A 23,039-nucleotide genomic window follows, 5' to 3' on the forward strand; every position below is an offset into this window, starting at 1 on the left:
TAAAGATCTTCTCAAACATTCTCTTGCTCACAATAACATAATCAACAATTGTTTTTCCCTTATTAGCAATGCATGTGACATTCCATTCCTCATCTCCCAGTGTCCTGCCATTCGCAATGTACAATGAATTTTCTTTACAGAAACTAACTAATTGTTTTCCATAACTATTTGTAAAGGAAGCGTCCTGTGACTTTCTTTGGGTACAAATTTCTTCTAAAACATCATCCGTTTCTTCAAAACCAGACAAAAGTTCATGTACGTTATTTTCAACAAAGCTATGATCTAGACGTCTTGTCCAAGGATTCATATCCCCTCCGATGATCCACTCAACTTCTCCTAACTTATCGCTAATATCATGATATGTCTTCACAAGAGACTATACCTTTAACCTTTTCATTGTTAAACACAGGCGAAAATTCATGCGGGAGGTAGGGGAAGCAAAGGACAACTTTACGATCTGTTTGTAAACAGGTCTCCTTCAACAGTAAACAAACACATTCTTTCATAGAAATTTCTAGCTTTGTGACTTGGGTACCTAACAACCGACGAACAAAAACAGCAACACCCCCACCTAACCCGTGCTCACGTTTTGCAGAGTAAATATTGTACTGTGGTAAGGCGAGGAGCTATTTTTCTTCACTACATGAGTAGACCTCAGAGCAAGCAAAAATGTCATACGACGAACAAAAGTGGACAAAATCAAGGTTAATTTTTGCGATTTGCCATGAACATTCCAACACGTAATTTTAAAAAACATTGCTTGGGCGTTATCTATTGTTGTCGCAAGTCTGGGCTGGCCGTGTTCCTATTCTCTTGCTGTTGTTGAAGCCAAAGACTGACCATGCTGTCTCCTTGTGGCCACACCACCGTCCCGTTGACACAACCACCCCCGTTGCCTCACCACCGCTCCCCGACTGACTGCGGGTGATCCTCTGCTGTTGTCGTTGCTCACAGGGCTCGGGTCGGCTCGGCTGGCTGTTGTCCTGTGGTGGTGACTGCGTAGTGTTTGTCTATGGGTGACGTCTTCCACGTGAAGTCTTCCATTTAAAAAAAAACCCCACGTTTTCCCTTTGCTCTCAGGTCTCTAAATTCTTCTCTTTGCCGCGCTGTAAGATTACCGGCGACACTCACCCCCTGCTCCTTTAGTTCCTCTCTGGCACCCAAAACAAGGAATTTGTCCTCCGAATATTGGAATCTTGCGATAATAGGCCTGGGGAAGAGAGAGAGAGAGAGAGAGAGAGAGAGAGAGAGGGGGGGGGGGAAGAGAGAGAGAGAGAGAGGGAGAGAGAGAGAGAGAGAGAGAGAGAGGGGGGGATAAATAGAGAGGATGGGGTGCAGGGGATGAGGAGAAGGTGGAAAGCAGAAAGAGAGAAGGATGGAGAGATATCAAGAACCCCCTTCCGCTTTCCCCTCTTTTTCTCTCCATCGTCAAAACGCTCCTCCTGTACTATAGAGCAATATTTGGCTAGGCTTAGCTTATTGGCACACGGAGTACTCTATAGTACTCTATAGTACTCTATAGATGGCATCAAAATTTGGAGGAAAAAACAAACAAACCTGAATCAGAACTAGTCGTAGGGAAAGCCAGTAAGAGTACATGAAAATGCATGTTCATTTTTTTTTCAAACAGCCCCTGCTGTTTTTCTGCGCATTTTCTCTTACCCATTCGTACAACAATGGAACAGAATCAGGCATTGAACGCTCCTGGATCACTGGATTTGGTGCATGTGTGAAAAAAAAGCCTCTTATTGGGTACCCTAAAGTGACACAGTGTTTCTGACATGTCATATTGTACAGGCTATTGCTAAGAATGATCTACAGTACGCACAAGCTTTGCCCTTTCCCTCCTCTCCCCAGTGGACCAATCGTGGGATGCTTAGACAAGAGTCGTTTGTAGATTGTGAAAACTGCACAGACTCATAGTTCTGACCTACTCGCAAGACAAACTGTCACGCAAGATTCGAGGTGCTTTGAATGTCTGTTTGATGCGCGCGAGGTAATTACAATTTGTTGAAATGGATGAGTAAATATCCAAGGATGTCTTATTTTTTCCGAGAGTCTGATGTCGGCGAACGTGCGCTCATTATAAAGGTATTCGTTTTCGGGTACAGTGCATTGGATCGGTTGTTCTTACAACAATAAAAAAGTGAACAAAAGACTATTTTTTCTAAGAAAGCTAAAGTGTTTTAAAGTTGATAAAACATTGATGTCCATGTTCTACCATTCAACCATAGAAAGTATGATCAATTTTTGTATAACAGCATGGGCCGGGAACACAAGACAACAAGATAAAGAAAAATTAAATCGACTAATACGGAAAGCATGTAAAATTTCAACATCTTCATTCCCCTACTTGGATGAATTGTACATAACAGCTTGCACTAAGAAAATTAATCCATCTTTTTAGACAACAAACATCCCTTGTTCCCTCAAATATAAACATCAGTCAGAAGTAAAAGACCCATGCTTCTGATCTGTAACAAAGAAAGATACAGAAGGTCATTTTTATCATCATCTATCAAAATGCTTCCATCTTAACCATCTTGTTTAGTGTACTTACGACCTTAGAGCATGCATCAAAATAACATTGAGTGTGTATCTAGCTTACGATTATTATTGTTTATATTGCTGCTCATTTATATTATGCATGTGATTGTAAGCCTACTTGTGTGTGCATGTGTGTGCACGTGTGTGTGTTTGTGTGTGTGTGTGTGTGTGTGTGTGTGTGTGTGTGTGTGTGTGTGTGTGTACTCGTGGTGGAACACCAAACCAATGTGCCAGGATCTGGACAATAAAGATGTATCTTATCTTATCTTATCTTAATAATGTATCATCACTGTAGTTACTGGTGATCCAATCTCTACGCTTTGTATTTCTTTGGAAAAGTGTGCTTGTTAGCTCTGGCATTTTCATACGAATAAGCCTGCTAACGGTTAGCTAACTATGTTTATAAATGAACGCATGCACCAACAATAACCCATGTATACTGCAAGCTTCACCAGAACTACACTTTTCAACACTACAACTACTAATATCTCAAAGCACGTAAGAAGTTCATCAAACAACACTGAACTAATTTTAGATCTTAAACAATAATGCAAAACATCCCTAGCACTATTAGTACAAGTATGAGGTTATGAGATATCATACAATAATCCATACTTTATTGGTCCAGCATTGGACAAAACATGCAATGTCCCTTCACTTTACTCGTTGTGTGACACAAAATACAAAATGCACATATACAACCAAAATTATTGCAACACTCTAGACCCCCCCCCCCCCCATCTCTCTCTCTCTCTCTCTCTCTCTCTCTCTCTCTCTCTCTCTCTCTCTCTCTCTCTCTCTCTCTCTCTCTCTCTCTCTCTCTCTCTTTCTTTCTCTCACTCCTTACATGCCTTAACAGTGGAATTGGAATTTATTGTTCTATCTTCACAAGTTAATATGACCAGTAGTAATAAGTAGTATTGGAATAATATTTGTTCTACCTCCATATATTATGACCAGTGGCACTGGAATATTTGCTCTATCTTCACATATTATGACCAGTGGTATTGGAATATTTGTTCTATCTCTACATAAATTATGACCAGTGGTACTGAAATAAAATTATTGTATCTCGGCATTAGGCCTACCAATAAGAAATCAGATATTTCTTTTATTCTGTAAGATGTCATCTGTCGTTTTTAGTTGTAAGAAAAAGAAGAAAAAGAAAAAACAATTTTGTTTATTTGTTTGTTTTGTTTTTAAAAAGTGTTTTACGGTACTCGCAACTGCATGAGATCATATGAAAACGCGGAACACATAAGCATGTTCAGTTTAATAGGAATTAATTTTGAATTTTGCCCGAATGGCAGCTGAAGCATACTTTCATCGATTTTATGACCACCGAGGGATCTTTAACATGCGCAACTTGCATTCGGGACATCCGAGATTTTTCGACAACTGCGATCTCTGATTTCGTATTTATACTTTGTGTGAGTGAACTTACAACAATTGTCCACGAACAAAACTATAACAGAATTAAGGTTTGAAATCTTAAACAATATGATTCTGTTATGTTCTTCATTTTCTACAGTCAAAAAATATTTTTTAATAGTTGTTTTTTTTTGTTGAACATTAAAGCAAAATATTACTTAGATCTAATCTAGATCTAGATCTAGGTATTTTTAGTCGATTCAAATCATTTCTAGGTTGACAGAAAAACACATCAAACAAACTTATGAACGGACTGATATCCCCAAGGGAAACCACCCCTATCGTTTGTTTATCTTTATATCTACTGCGAGGAAGGAAGACACTGCTGTCTTGTTTTGACGTCTTCGTTTGTGAAGACAGTAAGGCAGGCTAGCCACAATGTCTGTGATGCAAATACCCGGTGTAGTCTATGTGATTGTACAGAGTGAGGTAAATTAAACACAAATACCCATAAAAATGCAAGGCGAAGATTTACTTTCGGGTTCTCAACGTCTAGTTTCTAGATCTAGATTTCTAGATCTATCATTCAATAGACAGACCTTGTTCACCCACTTCCCACTCTCTGCCTTTACACGTCCTGTTACCACTAGATCTAGATATCTAGATATAATAGCTTGATTTGAAGAAAGTTTTCTTTTACTAGATCTAGATCTAGATATCTAGAGGGAAGATTGAAGAATACCGGACCACTCGTATACATTATTGCGCGAGAATGTGGGGTGGGTAGGACGGGTGGTTAGGGTAGAAGAGGGGGGTGGGGGGTGGGGGGGGGGGGGGTCAAGGGGGTCTCCTCCCTGACAAATATTTAATGAATTATATATCTACCAGTCCGTGATTCTCCATTGAGAGAATATTAAAAACTGGGGAAAATCATGAATTCTTAAGATTGAGACGTAGGCAACGTCAGTCCGCTGGTCCGGTATTCTTCAAGGAAGTGGTTATTCGCACCGGGTGTTGGCCTATATATAATAAGCTTACCTGCGTGGCATTTTCATTTTTCAAAACAGAGCCCTGAGGGACCTTGCGTTCTGTTGGCCCCAAGGCTATTGCATCGCAAATCTGAAATTACTCAACACCTAGATCTAGTTCTAGTTTTTCTAGATCTATTCAGCATGGAAGTGGGAGCCAAGTTCAAGAGCTTTTCAGAGTTCACAGAGGCTCTGAAAGAGTATGAAAGTACTAATAACACAAAATTTTGTGGTGACACGATCCACCAAAATTGGCCAAACAGACCCCTTGAGTGCTGTATACGTTTACCAGTCGATCCGGTTCCAGTGCAAGCACTCCCCCCTCCCCCCCCCCCCCCCCCCCCACTGTCGAATACAGATCTATAAGTATCCCAATAACTTAGAAGGTGCGGTCCACCAAAAATTACCGTACTACGACTAATTCAGAAAACCAGGAACCTCCACTTCTGGTCTCCCTCCGCTGCCTCCCCCTCAAAAGAAAAAGAGCAAAAATAAGCCTACGACATGTAATCAAGAAAATCAGGAACCTGCTGGTCAATCATCCTCTTCTGGTCTCCCTCCACTGCCTCCCCCCTAAAAAGAAACAGAGGCTGGGATCAAGTAATACTAATATAATAGTGAGAACCCTGCGCCTGTTCCTGCGGTAAACATCCACATCCGACGCCTAGATATTCCGGACTTCGATCTCTTCAGTGATTCGGATAATAAAATGCAGTTTCATTTTTACAACTTTGTCTCGTCCCCCCTTCTCTCTCTCTATCTCTCTCTCTCATAGTATTCTCGCAGCTAGTACTACTCACAGCCCTCACTCACTCCGCCTCGCGTCGCTGGGAACAAGTCTCACTCACTCACTCCGCCTCGCGTTGCCGGAAACTAGTTCACGTAGCGGTCGATTAGGACCCATGAATAGTATAAGTCCGTTGTTTGCCTAGTGCGCATTAATACATATAAACACGGTGGGTCCACCAAAGTTCAATCAACTCTCTGGTTGAATCCAGCCCTAGGTAATTATATATGACCGTCTAGATCCAGCCCCTAAGATCTTTGTCCTTAAGTGATGAGGGGAAAAAATGAGGAAATGGTAGGCCCGATTTCCATCCTTCTTTTGAAACACCCTGTGCGAATATAACTTTATAGTAATCGCACACCCTGTGCGAATAAAATTTCATAGTATTCACACACCCTGTGCGAATAAAATTTCATAGTATTCACACACCCTGTGCGAATAACTACAGCCATTCTTGAATCTTACCTTTATCTAGATCTAGGTCTAGATCTACACATTAAAAGTTGCAACCATAATGAATTTGCAATTTTTTTCTCAATATCATTAAAGCAACAGTGAAAACAGTCAGAGCATTCACAGCCAAGTGCTCTTGCCTTTTCTGCTGCAGTGGTAGACTTTCACTATTGTCTGACTTCAGTAAAGTTTAATTTTTTCTCTAAGCATCATAAAGTTTTTTTTACATACATTATATTTTTTTGAAAAGGCTTAGAGTACTGTTTTGCAGGGTTGGTGATTTTTTTGATTTTTTAAAATGAAAATTAAAAAAATCGATTTAAATCGGATTTTTTTTATTTTTTTTATTTTTTTAAAAATGTCGACACATTTTGGGATTTTTGGTTGCTAAAAGTATGTTCTTTTAGTGCAAAAGGCATTGTCTTTATTTTAACTTATGATTAATTTAAGCAACCGCAAAAGAAAGCCTTAATCTGCTATATTTATATATATATATATATATATATATATATATATATATATATATATATATATATATATATATATATATCAGTGAATTATGGCTACAGACAAAAAATGAAGAAAATGTCAGTCTAAAAGGAAGGGGGGGGGGGGGGGTAATTATGCATAGATAAACTTGCATTTTATTACAGTGTGTGTGTGTGTGCGCGCGCTTGTGTTTGTCTAAAAAGAAAAAGAAAATGTTAATTTCAATAATGATAAAAAAAAGTAAATTGAATACTGTATTATTTTACAGTGACAGGGGGAAAGCAGACTTTTAAGCATGATTATATTAGTCTACTAAACCTTATATCTGTTTTATAAAACCAAGGAAAGGAATTCTGAATGTTCAAATTTGTAAAAACTGAATACATTTTTTAAAAAGTGGTTTAAATCACTGATTTTTATTTTAAAAATCAAGTTGATTAAAATATTAAAAAAATTAACTGATTTAAATCAACCCAGCTCTGATTTCAATTATATGGAAAAAAAAGTAAATTGAATACTGTATTATTTTACAGTGAAATGAGGGAAAGCAGACTTTTAAGCATGAATATAAACTAGTCAACAAAAGTTAAGGAACGTACTGTAAAAAGAGTGATATATTTGTATGTATTCTTTCGAGGTTTTACTTTTACTCGAAAAACTAGATATTGGTGAAATGTTACTCTATGACTAATGGGCTTGTACACACCAAGGTTTGAAATGCACGTGAGGCCTGTGCGATGAGCTGGGGAGGGGGCAAAAAGGTCCAATGTTTTCCAATTATCGATTTTTATTCTCTAGCTCTTACCGTCAGAAAAAATTATGAACGCTCAAAAATCAGTTTTCAATTGCAAGATTCATGTCTCGTGAGTGACTTGCACTCGCTCATTTGCACTGTGGATACACCATTCTGCTGCTGTGGGGCTAAGCATAAACATGCCTCCTCGACAGAAATTGTCTGATGTAAACAGAGGACGAGCCATTGCTTAGGTACAAGATGGTGTTTCTCTCTGACAAGTTGCTACACGTCTTCGAGTGTCCGTTTCTGTCATTTCACGGCTGATTCAGCGTGCCAACGCCACTGGTAGTGCCCAAGAGCGACCCAGATCAGGTCGACCAAGAGCCACTAATGCAAGGGAAGACCGATTCACTCATAAACAGGCTCCGCAGTCGAGATCCGCTCCAGAAAATCGCATCCGGACACGGCTGAAAGCGGCAACTCGTGTTAACATTAGTTGTCAGACAGTACGAAGACTTCTTCATGAGTTTGGACTTAATGCACGTCGACCAGCAGTCCGCCAGCGTCTCAACCCAGCACACAGGGCTGCTCGTCTTGCCTTTTGGCGACGCCAAGTAAGATGGACACGTCAACAGTGGGCAAACGTTCTCTTCAGCGACGAGTCCCGGTTCTCTTTGCATCACAATGACGGTCGTATCAGGGTTTGGAGGCGACCCGGAGAGCGGCTCCTCGATGAAGCCGTCAGAGAAGTGATGACTTTTGGAGGTGGTTCCGTGATGGTATGGGGTGCTTTCAGTCTGAACCACAGAACCCCTCTGTACCAAGTGCAAGGGAATCTCACTGCAATACGTTACCGAGGTAAGATACTCCGTCCATTAGCACTACCTACTCTGCAGCAGATGGGGCCACATGCAGTGTACCAGGATGACAACGCCCGATCTCATAGAGCGTTGCTTGTCCAAAACTTCATGCAGCAGGCTGGCATCAACCGAATGGACTGGCCGGCCTGCAGTCCGGACTTGAATCCCAAAGAAAACCTCTGGGATGAGCTGCAACGTCGAGTCAGAGACAACCACACCCCTCCAGGAAACACGCAGCAACTGTTTCAGATGCTGTAGGCAGAGTGGCAGGGGATGCCTCAGAGAGTATTCACCAACCTCATGAACTCGATGAGGAGCCGGTGTATTGAGTGCCAGGACAATTGCAGTGGGCATACTCATTATTGAAATCATCTGAACTGTTTTGTTTTTGTTGCAGTCAGAAGTTAAAATAACTTCGAAACCGCTTGACAATTTTTGGGATTTGTGATTTTAACCCCTACCAAACTCAATTAACTTTTCAAGCAAGTTAAAATGGAATAACTTAATTTTCCTTTTTGGGAATTGCTTAATTTTTGTTGACTAGTTTATTAGTCTACTAAACTGTATATCTGTTTTATGAAACCAAGGAAAGGAATTCTGAATGTTGAAATATGTAAAAACTGAATAAAAAAAAATTTTTTAAAAAGTGATTTAAATCACTGATTTTTATTTTAAAAATCAAGTTGATTTAAATTTAAAAAATCAACTGATTTAAATCAACCCAACCCTGCTGTTTTGAAAAGAGGTGTGTGTGGTAATGGGTTGTAACCCTGAAAGCTAGAAATTCCGTTGTTATGAAAGTATTTGGGACAGACTGGTGTATGCTTTTTCCATGTGCTCACGTTTCTCTTTCTCTGTACCTGTCAGGGCCTGTAATCATGATCCTCGCCGGAGATCAACACAATGACATCCATCGCCAAGTGGTCCAGTGTGGCGCTCTTTTTATTCCTCTTCCTTCTGGTTCTACCTGTCAACTGGTCTTTTCCTCTGAGGGACCTCGAGTCGACAAAGAACCGAACCAGAAATCTGGATCAGCAACAACCGCTGCTATGCTGGGTGGTTCAGATACGTACCTCCTGTGCCCCCCAGGCAACCAAATTCTGGGGGGATGCTACGAACAGTGGAGGGGAAGACGAACATGTGGCAAGAGATGAGAATGATGTGAAAGTCTGTTCTGCATGCAAATATGGTGATGTTTGTACAAAAACTTGGTACCAGCATGCTTCAGGTAAGTAAGTAAGAGTAAGTAAGTAAGAGTAAGTAAGTAAGTAAGTTTATTCAGTGTTTAAGGCGTTTGGCCCACATCACATCACATAAAACTCTCATTTGATAAATAAAGTTTCCATATAATGAATAAGTACAGGTTGTGCACATATCTCTTATCATGGGTCAAACATTGCATATTTCTGTCACCGGGCCGAGTCAGGCTTCAGGTAAGCTGGGAGTGAAATGACAGTTATCTTCCATTAACAGATAATTATTTGTAAGCCTCAAGGGTCTGTAATGATCAAAGACATTCAATGCCCGAAGGCAGGTCTGTGGTGTAGCGATAAGGCACTTTGCCATCACACACAAAGGAGTCTAGTTCAATTCCCTTGCGGGGAGAATTTTTATGGAGTGTCTCTGCTTTATTATTCCTCTCAATGCATGTTGGCCCTAAAAGGCTGGTTTGAAGCCAGCTCCTTAAGTGATCAAAATTAATTTTTTTGGAGGGGCATTAAGATACACCTACATTTTAAAAAAAATTGAGTGAGATGAACTCTTACTGGCTGTAAAATTGTTTCCTTTCGTTTTTCCCCCCATCTTTTTTATTTCCACAGCTCTGGCTACTGAGATGCGTCTTGTGGTCATTCATTCTTTCAAGCATTTTCCTGACCACTTTCTTATGTGCCACTCACTATCCACGGAGATGCTGGCTGCGTGTAAGACTGAAGAAATTCCTACATTCGTAGAAAACATCGAGAACTCTCCACATTCGCCCTCCCGCTCTCTGCATCTCATTCAGCAACAACATTCTCGTATGAGGCTAAAAGATGCGCAATCTTTTCACGTCACTCGTTCCGGAGTGGAGCAACAGCTGATGGAACACGAAGAGGTTGTGTGGTTTAGTGGCGAGTCCGCACATTTGAGAGTTTCTCGACCAGGAGGTGCAGTGACTGTAGCGCCACCTACATTCCATTCTGCAAATAGAGGCGATGATGACTTGTTTGTACATAACAAAGACAGATTTAGTCTGAATGAAGAGCCTGTGGTTGATGGTTTATCTAGTGTAAACAACACCACTGTGCTAAAGTTTTTAACACCTAATAGATTTTTGCGGAAAATGCCGCAAAGCACATACGCTGCAAGGAAAAGCAAACACAAATGGAAAAGTTTTAAAGACTTCGAAACATTTGAGCCTGAGTCTTCAGAAGTTGTAAACGACGGTTCTAAATTCCCCCCAGCCATAAATGCAACAAGTAGTGCCATAACCTCCGACCCTTGGAGATCTGAACGTGGTGATGATTCCCATAATTTGCCGTTACGTGCGCACAAAAAACAAGAGTGGAAGGACAGGCTTGTGAAGGAGATGAGGATTGTGGGGAGGGGTAAAGAGATAAGGATTGTAGGGCGGGGTTTAGAGACGAGGAATGCGGGGAGGGGTAAAGAGATGATGATGAGCGAAGCCTTAACCGATCAGAAATCGGGCCACGAGAGGGTGAAAAGGAGTTCTGGTCGACCGCTGTCTTTCAACGATCCGGCGTATCCTCAACAGTGGCACCTGCACAACATCCGTCAGCCCGGCATGGACATCAATGTGACGGGCGTGTGGGATCACGGCTTCACAGGTCGCGGGGTCACGGTCGCTGTGGTGGATGATGGGATTGAGTGGAGGAATCCCGACCTTAAGGTGAGAACGATTTTTTTTAAAATAATTTTTTAAAATATCAATTTTTTGGGGGGTCTTTTGGAAAGGAGATTGATGATTGGTCCCGCTTATTTTGCTACATGTATGCTAGACTTTATTTACAATGTCCTATCAAAGGTCCTGCTTATTTCATAGCATGCATGCTAGACTTTATTTACAATGTCCAATCAAAGGTCCTGCTTATTTCGTAGCGTGCATGCTCGACTTTATTTACAATGTCCAATCAAAGGTCCCGCTTATTTCGTAGCATGCATGCTAGACTTTATTTACAATGTCCCATCAAAGGTCCCGCTTATTTCGACTTTATTTAGTCATATCAAAGGTCCTGCTTATTTCCCAATGTGCTTGCTAGACTTTATAAACAATGTCATATGTTTTGCAGTAAGAGAAGAGAATGAGAAAAAGGAAAATACACCACTTCCCACCTTGAGTTTATTCTATAGATATTTGTTTTTTGCTGTTGTTTTTTTTTGGTATGTGCTTTATGGCGCTCGCAACTGCATAAGGTCATATGAGCGCGCGGGACACACTAAACATTTTTAGTTGGTAGGGAATTTTGAATTTAGCCCAGGTGACAGCTAAAGCCTACCTTTCGATTTTGGACCACCAAGGGATCTGTAACGTGTGCAACTTGTACACGGGACCTCCGAGATTTTTCGCCCTTGTCTGAGAAGGTTAGGTGTAGATCTTTCCTACCAGAAGATCTGGGGTGTGGCTGAAAGACAGCAGTAACTTAAGAAGGAGCCAAGGAGTAGCAGTAGAAAGCCTGCAGAAAGAGTCAGGAGCCCAGAGGAGGGGGCAAAGGAGGTGACGGGGTGGTGGAGGCAGAAAGCGGAGATGAAGTCAGACGACAGAACATTGCGAGAGAGCAGGAAAGGAGGTGAAAGGAGACAATAATTTTAGAGAAGAAAATTTTTTCCGGTTACTACCCGGATTCGAACTAGAGACCTTTGAATGAGAGGCGAACACATTAACCTCTTGGCCACGAGAGAAGAGGGGGGTTTATTCTATAGATATTGTAATGACTCTGTCCAATAGAACCACCTTTGTGGGTTGTTAGTAGGTGCTCTGGTGTGGTTCACTTCTTCTTTCCTATCAAACATCTATCGTCCTTGTCTCCCCTCCTTCTTTTTTATGTTTGATACTCTCTTGTAACACCTCTAATCTTGTGCGCACTCATAGGACTTTATGCAGTTGTGAGCGCCGTAAAACCTCTACTAAAACAAACAAGAACCACCTTTCTATAACGACCACTTTTCTTCTGGATGATGGGTTGCCGTCTTCAACAAATTCAACGGTATTCTATGTTTGCAGTGGGAGGGGAAAAAAAAAGGAATGCAACACAAAGAGAGAGAGAAAGAAAGAGAAGAAATATAAATGGAATAACAGAACAGAAACAGTTTTTAAACCATGTTAGACTGCTCTGTGTCAAGAAAGATAAGATAAAAGTCTTTATTGTCCTGATCCTGGTACATTGGTTTGGTGTTTCACCACGTACACACCTACACACACACTCACACACACACACACACATGCACACAAACACACGCACATACACACAATCACAAAAACATACACGCACGCACACGCAGGCTTACAGTCACATGCATAAAATAAAAATGAATAGTAATAAATAATAAACAATAATAATCTTATTAAGCTAGATACATACTCAATGTTATTCTGATGCATGCTCTAAGGTCATATGAATACTTTTTACAAGATGTTTAACCCTTTGTCACGGGCAAGCCACTCCCAGCGGCTTGCGGTCGGAACCACTGTGCCGGTGAGCCACTGTCTCAGTCACATTCCTTTACGACGACTTGGACATCAAATTACTTTTCGCCAATTGTTGAAAACAGGTCTCTTTTACCGAAAGTTCATTCATTTGTTTAAAAACTATCAAAATAGGTTTGCTAGTTTTGATTTGATGACCCAGGTTTACCCACCTCGGAGATAAAGAGTTAAGGATCTTTGTGTGATATCTTTGTAGTATTATGTAGAATCTAGTCAGTAGTACTGAACTTCAGAAATAGAAGCACCGAACAACCATTCTTTTCCATGGCCAGCAAGCAAGTGTAGTTTATTCAGTACTTCCTTTCAGCTGGTTCCAAACAATCCGCTCTTACTCCAATGTAGGATAGTTCCACACAGGACAAGGGACAACACTCATTAATGTTAAAGAGCAAAGACAGATAGAAGAAAGTTATTATTATTTCCCTTGACTAAGACTAACATAGATATATTGAGGCGAGCTGACAAAATGAGTTACTTCTCGTAATCCACAAATGGAGATATTGGCCTAAAAAATCAACACTAGGACCAAATTTGTAGATTTTCTATTGATGCCATATTCTTTAAGTGTAGTATGCCTGTTATTATTTCATATTTATGTATTTTTAAAAACTTATATATGCGTGATGTATCTCTTTCTATATGGCTCAAATAAAAAAAGGAACTCATTTTGTCAGCACGTTTCACATATTACACTTTGTTTTGCGGAACCCTCCAGCAAAACTACAACTACAAAGCCAGCTGGGATCTGAACGACGATGACCCAGATCCGACGCCCCGATCTGCCAAAGTGTCCAATCATCACGGAACACGGTGCGCCGGCGAGATCGCCGCTGTCGCCAACAACAACGTGTGTGCAGTTGGCGTAGCGTATGAATCAGGGATTTCTGGTGAGTGCTTTCAAGATGCTTGTAGTCAGTTTCTACTTTCTCACTTTTAAGGAAGTGCGGGCTAACACAGATTTAAGGGGTTTCCAGAAATCTTGACCTACAGCAAAAGTGGGCATTGCCCTACCTATAGGAGAAGGTTGGTTTCATTGGTGTGTATATATTTGTTGGGTCATAGGGAGAACTCTCCTTGTCTTTTAAAAAAACTGAACAAGGGGCAAAAACTATACCTTTAATTTTCTCAAAACAGCATTTTTCGGGATAGCCCCCACCTTGTGCTTAAAAGTGATCATTTAATGTCTGTCATGTTAAGACAAGCTGTGTTATTGGAGTCTGGTCTGTTTGTTTGTTGAGATAAAAATTGTATGTACATATGTGTGAGTTGAGATAAGGCTGTTTGTTGTTCGTGTATTAGTGAGATAAAGTTGTATGTTGTACATGTTCTAGATGTGATAAAGTTACATGCTGCATATGAATTACCTGAGATGAAATTGTATCTTCATGCTTTAGCAGATTAAGGCAGAGAAGGAGATGGGAGGACAACATTACAGAGTGGAAAGGAAAGACGATGGGCGACAATGTCAGGAAAGCAGAGGACAAAAATAGATGGCGAGAGCTGGTTTTCAGATGCAGTGGTGCCCCCACGGTTGCCCCAACCACGGGATAGAAGAAGAAGAAGTTTTGTATTATTTTCCCCACTATGTGTCATGTACCATTTTATCTATCCATGTGTCATGTGTTCTTTTCCCTGACCCTGTGCTGTGTGTCATCTGCGTGCAGGCGTGCGTGTGCTGGACGGTGTGCTGACCGACAGTATGGAGGCGCAGGCTTTCAACACCAAGATGGACATCAACGACATCTACAGCTGCAGCTGGGGCCCCGACGACGACGGCCGCACGGTGGACGGCCCACACATCATGGCGGCCAAAGCCATGAAGCACGGCATTGACTTTGGTCGCAACGGCTACGGCAGTATATTCGTGGTGGCCAGCGGCAACGGAGGGGTCAACAAGGACAATTGTAACTTCGATGGGTACGCCAATTCTATCTACACCGTGACTATAGGCGCTGTCGACGAGGAAGGGGGGATGCCATACTATGCGGAGGAGTGCGCTTCCATGCTAGGGGTGACCTTCAGCAGCGGCACGGTCAGCAAAAGAGACATAGTGACCACGGACTGGACGCAGGTCGGGGGTCACGGCTGCACGAGCCGGCACACGGGCACGAGCGCGGCTGCCCCGCTCGCAGCGGCCATGATTGCGCTGATGCTGCAGGCGCGGCCGTGCCTGTCGTGGCGTGACGTGCAGTACATCATGATCCTCACCGCCTACAAGATCGACGTGGACATCGCCCACTGGCAGAAGAATGGTGCCGGCCTCGAGCACAGCCACAAGCACGGCTTCGGACTGCTCAGCGCCTGGCGACTCGTCAACGCGGCGCGCGTGTGGGAGAGCGTCCCCTGGGCCACGTCCTACGCACACACCGAGACGCCGCAGAGGTTGGATATTCCAAAGGGCGCATCGAATCCACTGAGGATATCCCACGTCGTCTCGGAGAGCGATATCCGAGGTTTGAGCATGTTCACGCTGGAGAACGCTCAGCTGACGGTGTGGCTGTCACATCCGTGCCGAGGAAAGCTGGGAGTCAAGCTGATCAGTCCGTCTGGAACTGTCTCCGTCCTCGCCACTCCCAGGTAAAAACCTTCAATGTCTCGGTCTTTAGTTTAGTTGGTTTTAATTTTAGTAGAGGTTTTTCAAATGCAGTTTTTGGGACACCTGAATAGACATAAGGGTCTTGAACATCTAGCTCACACTGGCGAAATTGAGGGCAAGCGAGGCCAAGGTAGGCCCAGAACAACATACTTAAGGAACCTAAACAAATGGGTAACAGGGAAGGATCAGGGAAACGTAGCTTTTTTGAGAGCATCCGAGCAAAGGAATGAATGGAAAACCATAATCTCCAATGTCTGTCGCAGATCTGGCACTGGATGATGATGATGATGATGAAGAGAGGTTTTTTCGACGCTCGCAACTGCATAAGGTCTTATAAGCGCCAAGTTAAGTTTTAATAAGATTTTTACAGCACTTACATCACAATAAGACCATTTAAGTTCCTAAGATTACAGGTGTTACCAGAGAGCAACAAACACAAAAAAGAAAGAAGAAAGATAAGGACGATAAATGTTTGATAGGAAAGAAGGAGCAGACCACACCGGAGCACACGCCAACCACCTGCAATCCTCTGGGTCTTAATTATTAATGCGACGTTTTTGTTTGTTTTTTCCAATTGAACTGTTCTCTTTGAATTCTGGTACAAACTTTATAGGCATTTTTTTTTTCAATGAGAGCATATCGTAAATTATAGGAACTCAGGGTTTTGGTGAAAATAATTTTTAATATATTCCAAAGCACTGGGGAGGGGTACATGCCCTGTAAAAACTCAGTCTTGGGATTATTTTGTGAAGAAATACGTCAACTTGAAATTACAGGTGTTGTTTATGGATATAGTGGTGAAAAATCAGTGTTTTACTCCTGTAAAATTAAAAAAACTGAAGTTACAATAGCTATAATACTAACCCGCGCACAAAATTTTTAGCAAAAAATTAGTAAAGTGTTAGTTTTGAGAAAAGAGTTTTGTTTTGTGTTTCTTTGAAGCAGCTCCATCTCTTACACCATTGTCTCCTAGAGGCTTGTGGAAACGTTCAGTAAGCTGGTCCTGTTTTTCCAAGTGGCCGATGTCACCGATCCTTGAGAGTGATAGTTTACTTCCAAATTAGCACCCAAAACTACCCAGTAGATTTAAAGTATGACTAGTTTTCGGGGAGAGGGGGAGGGGGTAAAGTCTCTCCAACTGGTTTGTTGATAGTTTGAATGAGAAGAGCGATGTTTTTCAATCGTGCGTTTTTACAGTTTGTAACTGTTTACTTGTTTCAAAGCTCAGCTGATTGCACAGAAACAGCTATACTATAACTTGGCAAATAATATTATTTTTACCTGGAAAAGTGTATGTGCTTTCCGATTTGAATGTAAATTGAATATGTCACACAACAAAAACGGTTCCTTAGTAAGGTATATTTTTACTATCCTGGTGATTTTCAAATTTGAAGTTGACTGTTTTTTTTCAGTCCAGTTTATATTATTTGTTTTGAATTGTAATTTGATTGATTTTTGATATTTTGTCCCAGCAGTTTGCATAATCTGATTCTACATTCATTTCCCTTTCTAATGAAATATAAAACACTAAAGTAGCTTCATCATGCAAGAAATTATAACAAAATCTGAGGCAGTGTGGTGGAATCAGGCTCTCATCAATTTTTGGGCATGTAGAGTTATTGGTATCATCTTAAAGCTTGTTCACTTGTCTTCATTTGGATGAAAAAAGTATCCATTTATCTTGAATACTAGTCGAGATATTTGTGAAAGAAGGAGGTGGTGGTCACCTGTTTTCAGAGGTAAAATTAGTGAGAAAATGGTCACCAAAGGTTAGTTATTCCCTTAGCTTAATTAAGAGTCCGTGGTAACTGAAAATTTACATTTTCTGTACCTTTAATCAACATTTATCCGAAAAGTCCACAGAAATGAGTTCTTTAATGGGCATGAAAGGTGTTGAGCCCAAAAAACAAAAATGTAATAAAAATTCACAAGCCTGCAGAAAAATGCAAGTTTCTGCATTTTGATTATTTTGACGAGAGCCTGATTCCACCACGCTGCCTCACAAATATGTATGTGACCCTCTGCTCCATTCTGACTGACCAAAATTTAATTCCGTCCCAAGTGCGTAAAAAAATTTTTATGCAAAGGATTAACAATGTTTCATCGCCTTTTATATTTCCATTTATTTTGGGGTTGTTTTGTTTTTCTTGTTTTTTAGGCCCAAGGACAATTCATCTGCTGGTTTTGACGACTGGACGTTCACGACGGTACGGTGCTGGGGAGAGAAACCGACTGGCACCTGGACAATCGTCTTCATAGATCATGACAACGGAAAATACGGTACAAATTTTTCTGTGACTGTTTTCATTGTAATTGTAGTGTTCAAAAGCTCAGAGCCAAAATCTCATAATTGCTTCTTTTTTCCCATCAAACATCAAGCGTCCTTTTCTCTGCTCCTTCTTTTCTGTGTATGTATGTTACTCTTTAGTAACACTTTTGATCTTTACTGGGACATTTACGTGACCTTTAGTTTTGAGGGGGAAAACATTCCATTATGGTCTATATAGCTGAGTGTTGCGATTAAAAAAAAAATAATTTTTTTTAAAATTTTTTTTTTTCTTGGGGGGGGGGGGGTTGTAAATACTCTTTTAGAATTGAAAAATAGGTTGTGTAGAAATGGGGAATAGCCATCCGTAGAAAAAGAGTAAAATGATATTTAAAGTTCCATCACATCGAACAACTCATCGAACAACAAGTTCCAAGAACAACTCATCTCATCATTGTCACGGACTCCCAGAGCATCTTGCGAAGGGTTGAGAAAGGGCTTCTTCGGAGTGAATGGATGAACCCCATACAACACTCATCACTTAGAGCCATCACGTGGATATTCTGTCCTGGGCACTCTGGAGTGAAAGGCAATGAGGAGGCTGATAGGCTGGCAGGCAGTGCCGTGGTTGATGGTGAGGTGAAACTTGACAAAGGAGAAGTGTTGAAGACCCTGGAGAAAAAGTTGCGGGATAAAGAAGACAAGGAGACAGCAGAACCCCACGCAATCATTAGGATGCGGGAAATGGGGATAGAGAGGGGAGAAGGAAGAAAGGAATGATTATCTGGAAAGGAAAGACGTCGCCATAATCAGACAGCCACTGGAACAATCAGTATGGATACCTTGCAGGCTTTGGTGCTGGGGGGGAACTGAGCACTTATGGACCTGTCCGGTGTGCAATGACGTTGTTGCCCAAGACAGGTAATACAGGTAATACATCGATGGGATGTAAACTTGTCTAATAATCTTTCCTGCCATGTTCCACCATGTTCTCCAGGCGGTGGCTGGCTGGTCAAGTGGAGACTTATCCTGTTTGGGACCCCGCTGACCCCCGAAGAGTTTGCAGAACGGCGGCGGCGCATCGAGACGGCCATGAGTGGAGACTTCCTGAACGCTAACCACAGCCGGCCGTGCCCCCCTGCACCTCACGTTGCGGAGAAGTACAGCCCGGTCTCTCAGCGGACGTTGAAGGTACGGTTGTGATCTTTCCTGTATGTGGGGATCAAATTGTGATCTTTCCTGTATGTGGGGATCAAATTGTGATCTTTCCTGTATGTGGGGATCAAATTGTGATCTTTCCTGTATGTGGGGATCAAATTGTGATCTTTCCTGTATGTGGGGATCAAATTGTGATCTTTCCTGTATGTGGGGATCAAATTGTGATCTTTCCTGTATGTGGGGATCAAATTGTGATCTTTCCTGTATGTGGGGATCAAATTGTGATATGATGTGAGGCATCCTGGTGAAATCGGGCGCTCGTCAAAATAATGAAAATGAAGGAACAGGCGTTTTTCTGTCAGTTTGGCAATTTTTATCAATTTTGTTTTTTCTTCAACACCTTTTATGACCATGTAAAAATACATTTCCTTGTGTATTTGACTGAAAAACGTTGATCAAAGGCAAAAAATACGTAATTTTTCAGGTTTCGAGGACTTTGAAGCTATTGAAGTTACTGAACTTTGGCGGCCATTTTCTCTCTAATTTTACCACTGAAACCAGGCACATATCTCAGCCTCTGTTCAAGGTAGATGGGTAGTTTTTTTCATTGAAAACAAGACAAATCAATAAATTTTTAGATGATAGCAATAATTCCACGTGCCAAAAATTGGCGAGCGCCTGATTCAACCACATCTTGATACATATGATGCAATAGAGTCTTGCGTTCGTCAATTTTGGGGGATATGAAGTTATTGGTATAATCATGAAGCCTGTTTATTTGTCTTCATCATCATCATTGCCTTTGTCCTCCTGCACCAGGGTATAGGCCAAGGAAAAACACTTTCCACCTTTCTCTATCCTGGGCTAGCGTCTTGATGTTATTCCATGTCTTCCCACTTTTCTGTACATGATTTCTGGGATTCTTCTCCAGGTTCCACGAGGTCTTCCCCTTGATCTCTTACCCTGTGGGTTCCAATCCAAAACTTTCTTTGTTATTCAGCTGCCTGACTTCCTGAGAGTATGTCCAATCCATCGCCACCGCCTTCTTCCTACCTCATCTGACTGGGATCTGTCTTGTTTTCCTTAACACTTCCACATTGGTGACCCTATCTGTCCATCTGATCCTCAGTAGCTTTCTTGTTTATGTGTCTTGGTTTCGATTTTAAAAAAACCCAAACAAACAAAAACTCATCTTTCTTGAATCCTTTCTTGTACCTGTCCTGTTCAGGTAATTCCCCTGTCTCTTCAGCCACTCAATCTTGCGATAAATGTAGGTGACAAATAAAAGATGAAACTTTAAAATTTGAAATGAAAGAGCGTTAGCATTTCATGGCCTCAAGATTTGGAACGCTCTACCTGGTAATTTAAGAGAGATGAAATCCTTTAACTCGTTCATGTCATTTCTGTTCTTAGATTTTTAAAGAGATATGTCTAGATTTTTTGGTCAGAACACAACGTATTGTTTATGTTTTGCTGTTATGTTTGTGAAATGCTCAGAGTTTATATTCTTTAATAGGGGTTGAGCACTATCTGAATAGCATATTATATTCGTGTATTATATCAATGCATCGTCTTCTTCTTCTTTTTCTTTGCATTTACCTGCTAGTCTCAGGGGTAGTCGACTGCTGGTTCTTTAACTCTTTTATCCCCATCGGATACTAGTGACCACTGTTTCGTTTTCTTTAGTGCTAGTTTTTGCTTGTTTTTCAGAACTATTCCAGAACCAAGTTTTTTTTTTACTAATGACTAACCCTTTGTTTCTGCTAATTAGAAGTTGGAGGCCAAGTTTTTGGGGTTATAATGAGACATAGTGCACTAGGTTTAGGTGACCGTAGAGAAAAACTCCGGGAAACAGTAGAAAAAACTCAGGGCTTAAAGAGCTAATCTGCCGTGCAACTGGTTTTTATGTGACCGTTTTTCCAACTTCATAAGGCACCTTGACTTCCTGCAGCCACATTCCAATTTGGAATTTACTTTACAGTTTTTATACTGGCCAGGTCATTTTCCTTTTATGGTAGGACTTGATTTTGAATTTTTCCTAGGTGGCAGCCGAAGCCTACTCTCTCAATATATTATTATCATTATTGCTACTATTATTATTATTATTATTATTGTTGTTGTTGTTGTCGTTGTCATTGTTGTTATTATCTTTATCATTATTATCATCACCATCATTATCATCATCTTCATTATTATTATTATTATTACTATTATTATTATTGTTGTTTTTGTTGTTGTTGTTTTTATTATTATTATTGCTATTTTTATTATTAGGCTTATTATTATTATTAGTATCATCATCGTCATTATCATCGTTATTAATTATTATTATTATCTTCATTATTGTTATTATTAAATATTCCTGCTGCGCATATCATTTCAGATATTGATCCTGCTGGGAAGTTTCTGCCTGGTGATCGGAGTCTACGAGACCATTGAGTACCTGCTGTGTTACAACGAGGAGAAGAAGGAGCATGCCAAGAAGATGGGGCTGACCCAGCGCGCGTTGCAGTCCGTCGACACGTCCAACTCGCACAGAAACGGAGATGCGGGTGGGGACCGGACGCCGCTGGTAGGGGGGAACGCCGAAACGTCCACGGACGTCGAAGCAGATTGGAGAATGGCTGTCGGGGATGATGACGACGGAGACGACGAGATTTTCAATGCTTCGGAGACGTCGCAGCTGCTGCGGGCGGAACCTTCTTCCAGAGGGGGGAGCGGCGGCGGGGGTCACCACCACCGCCGCGTCCCCGAAGTCATCCCTCTCGCCACGTTCAGTCTCACCTCGGGGGAGGCGAATCACTCAGAACTCGTTGTTCATCCTAGCCCGAGGTCTCCGCTACTACTGTCATCCTCAGATGGTGTAGATGCTCCCGGGAGCGGTCAAGCGGCCAGGCCTGTGATGGACGTTGTTGCGACTACAAACGATTTGTTGTCTGACCGACGGGGCTAGGGGTTGACCGGTGGAAAATGAAACTGAGATTGCTCTCCAAAGAATGGTCTATAACCCTGTCCCTACGTCGTGTTTTACTATCATATCCCTACGACGTGGGGAACTCTGTGCTACCACTATCAAAGAGCAAATTTACTCGTTAATCCGATTCGCACGCTTTGCCTAGCAGTCTGTCAGGATGAGTTTTTGAGAAATCTCAAAGTTTAAAAGAGATCTTCATACTAGAGGTCTTCTAAAATGTGAAGAATACAACCCAGGGGTACAAAATGACCCCAGCGCGTACAGATAGGGATAATTAGCTAAACTTTCCTGCCAATTTCTGAGAATGTTCTAAAAAAGGAAACTTCCAAACTCTAAATAGTGAAACTTCCAAGCCAATGTCAGAGAATGTTCTAAATAGTGAAACTTCCAAACCAATATCAGAGAATGTTTTAAATAAGGAAACTTCATGCCAATTTCAGAGATGGTTCTAAATGGCGAAATTTTCTACTCCAATATCAGAGAATGTTTTAAATAAGGAAATTTCCACACCAGTATTAGAAAATGTTCTAAATAGTGAAACTTCTAAGTCAGTATCTGACGCTGTTCTTTACCACGAAACTTCCAAGCAAATATTTCGTGTTACTTACTCACTTAAGAACTTTTGGCTCAACTCACTACTTACAATACATAGATAAACAATCTGTATTATTATTACCCCAGCAGACCTGATAACATTCTGAAACAATGTCAACTCCCTGGAAAGCGTACACTGCAAGCTGCCATTTTATAGTGGTGCTAAGTCACTAGCTTGTGTTCAGAGCAATGGTTATGTTTCATTTTCATCCTGTTGACCTCCATATTATGACCTTTGACCTGAACTGAACTGTCCACCGGCAAATCCTCCTCTCAGGTATTTCTAATGCTCATTCCAGATTTCTCTACCCCTCCCCCCTCCCCCCATCCCCATTCCCTGTGTGCAGAAATCCAAAATGCAAAAAAAGTGTTGTGTGAAAAGTGCAATTTTTAAAGGTTTGCATTTTGTATGCTTTGAATGTCGGAGAGTACAGTTGAGTCTGCTTAAGCCGCAAAAACAGCGGTAAACCCGAAA

The 23,039-nt window shown here is 41.3% G+C and overlaps 1 protein-coding gene across 1 annotated transcript; it reads left to right on the forward strand.

Moving 5' to 3' along the window:
• Positions 1 to 4,292: 4,292 nt before the first annotated feature.
• Positions 4,293 to 23,039, forward strand: LOC101856427 (proprotein convertase subtilisin/kexin type 7). Its single transcript, XM_005098335.3, has 8 exons — positions 4,293 to 4,407; positions 9,139 to 9,499; positions 10,092 to 11,161; positions 13,692 to 13,863; positions 14,641 to 15,553; positions 17,731 to 17,852; positions 18,836 to 19,029; positions 21,380 to 23,039. The coding sequence occupies exons 2-8, from the start codon at positions 9,175 to 9,177 to the stop codon at positions 21,947 to 21,949; spliced, it is 3,366 nt and encodes a 1,121-aa protein (XP_005098392.1). The 5' UTR covers positions 4,293 to 4,407; positions 9,139 to 9,174; the 3' UTR covers positions 21,950 to 23,039.

This window comes from Aplysia californica, unplaced genomic scaffold (genome assembly GCF_000002075.1).
Source record: "Aplysia californica isolate F4 #8 unplaced genomic scaffold, AplCal3.0 scaffold00180, whole genome shotgun sequence".
NCBI classification, from domain to species: Eukaryota; Metazoa; Mollusca; class Gastropoda; order Aplysiida; family Aplysiidae; genus Aplysia; species Aplysia californica.